A 2,039-nucleotide genomic window follows, 5' to 3' on the forward strand; every position below is an offset into this window, starting at 1 on the left:
ATGGCATATGGTAATTAAAAGTACCAGACTGGTGGAACTAACCTTCTTGGATGTTTAACAGCCATACTCTGAGGCCTATACTAAGTTGGTCAGGGGGACATAAAGGACAGTTTTTGCTCCTTGCCTTCCTAGGTCGACTAGTTCCAGGGGTCTATGAGCATCTCTCAAAATGTCCTGTAATTGTGGTCGGTCACCTGTCCACTTGATCAAGGAGGCCAAGGAGACCCCACCAGATGGACTTGAACCAGTGTCTAGTCTACAAAGAGGAGGGCCAACACAGAGGAATCATTTCCTCCTTGCTTCCAAGCAAAGCCAGCCATGGTGGAACAGGACCTTTGACTTATCTTCACATAGGCGGAACTGGTAAAAGAAAGGAGCCAGGGGCTCCTCCCAAGCCCATGTGACCCCTGAGGAACTGATCCTCAAACGACCTTAAGAGTAAAAATAAATTGGTTTATCTGGGCCAACTGTATGGCCTTAAACACCCAAAAGGAAAATATAACCAAAGATCATATCGGCCAATATAATTTCTTAAGAGTCTATATGTATAGCTAAAGGCTACATAACAAGTAACAATGCCAGACAGGCGATACCTTCTTTTGAGTTGTTGGCCAGGGTGGACCAAGGGACTTCCAGATAGTAACTCAGCATAGAACTGGGAAAATGAACAGCAGACCGCAGTCTTATCTGAAGGAATATTGACAACTGATTACTGCTAGATGAGGAACAGCCGACCCTCCTAAAACGAAGACCTCTAGATAGGCTGACTAGAGTCACCAGAAGGGCAAGTAGCTGGGAAGGGCTGGGGGTGCCGACAACACAGCAGTCACAGGGATATCAGAGTATAAGGGCTCTAGTGGGGTGGGGGAGGCTATGGGAGGGTGCCATCTGGGAAGTGGGTGTATAACCGAATAAGATGGTTTGGGATGTTCTGTGTGATACACACACACACATACACCAAGAAAAAAAATCAAAATTTTAAAAATGTATTATATTTGAGGAGGAGGCATAGAAATTTATGTCATGTTAATTAGTAGAGGTGATAAACATTACCATTCAAATCTACCCAATGACTTTATAAACATACATAGGCACCAAGGATCCAAGTGCAACCGATTATGACTAGTAATAATCAGATACATACAGATTAGAGATGCATGCGCCACTAGAGGTCATTCAGTAGATATTTCACTCCTTTCTTAATGTCCCCTCCAAAACCTTCCTGAAATTCAATTTCATTGCATCATCATTAATGGATGGAACTTGAAGTGAAGAGGTTGCTAGGTAGCACACTGCCTTCATGATGCAATAACTTGTGAACCTAGAAACTTGCACCCACTGGTGAAAGAGATGTACTCTTTCTCTGGAGTGTCTTACTGAATATTTTAAAGCTGTAGTGAAATGCTTCTTCTAATCATGTAGTTAATGAATAATTTTTAAAAAGAATCTAAGAACAATAACAACAATAGGAATAAAATTTGTGGTGTATAAAGCTCTTACCTTAGAATGAATACTGCCATCAATTCCAAAAACCCACTTCTGGGATTCATCTCCTTTATGTCTATACATGAAATTTTATTACAGATTGTTACTTTTTCTCCACACAGAAATACTTTTGGGTTTCAAATGAAATGATCACTTTCATACAGTCTGGCAAAGGGGTTTCCCACATTCTATCAGTCTCTCTGCTAGTTCCCAGCACTGTGGTCCCCCAAATGCTGTGTGTGTGTTTGTGTGTGTGTGTGTGTGTGTGTGTGTGTATGTGTGTGTGTGTGCATGTGTGCTCACACATGTATGTGTATGCACATATGTGTATTTCTACCAACAACAGTGACAAAGAATTTTAGAGAGTAAATATGATCAATGAGCATGTGATAGAGCCAGACACTGTACACAATGTCTATAATCCCTGGAGCAGGAGGATTGGAAGCATAAAAACTCAATCCAAAATAGGAGAGATGGAAGGAAGGAAGGGAGGAAGGAAGGAAGGAAGGAAGGAAGGAAGGAAGGAAGGAAGGAAGGAAGGAAGGAAGGAAGGG

General features: G+C 41.8%; 1 protein-coding gene across 1 annotated transcript in view; it reads right to left on the reverse strand.

Moving 5' to 3' along the window:
• The window catches only part of Dcdc1 (doublecortin domain containing 1), a 469,865-nt gene that overhangs the window by 216,661 nt on the left and 251,165 nt on the right, over nt 1–2,039 (reverse strand). The window contains 1 exon segment of the mRNA XM_008851730.2: nt 1,501–1,561. Coding sequence (XP_008849952.2) covers nt 1,501–1,561 — 61 coding nt within the window.

The sequence above is a fragment of the Nannospalax galili genome, unplaced genomic scaffold, assembly GCF_000622305.1.
Source record: "Nannospalax galili isolate Female #2095 unplaced genomic scaffold, S.galili_v1.0 scaffold11, whole genome shotgun sequence".
NCBI lineage: Eukaryota > Metazoa > Chordata > Mammalia > Rodentia > Spalacidae > Nannospalax > Nannospalax galili.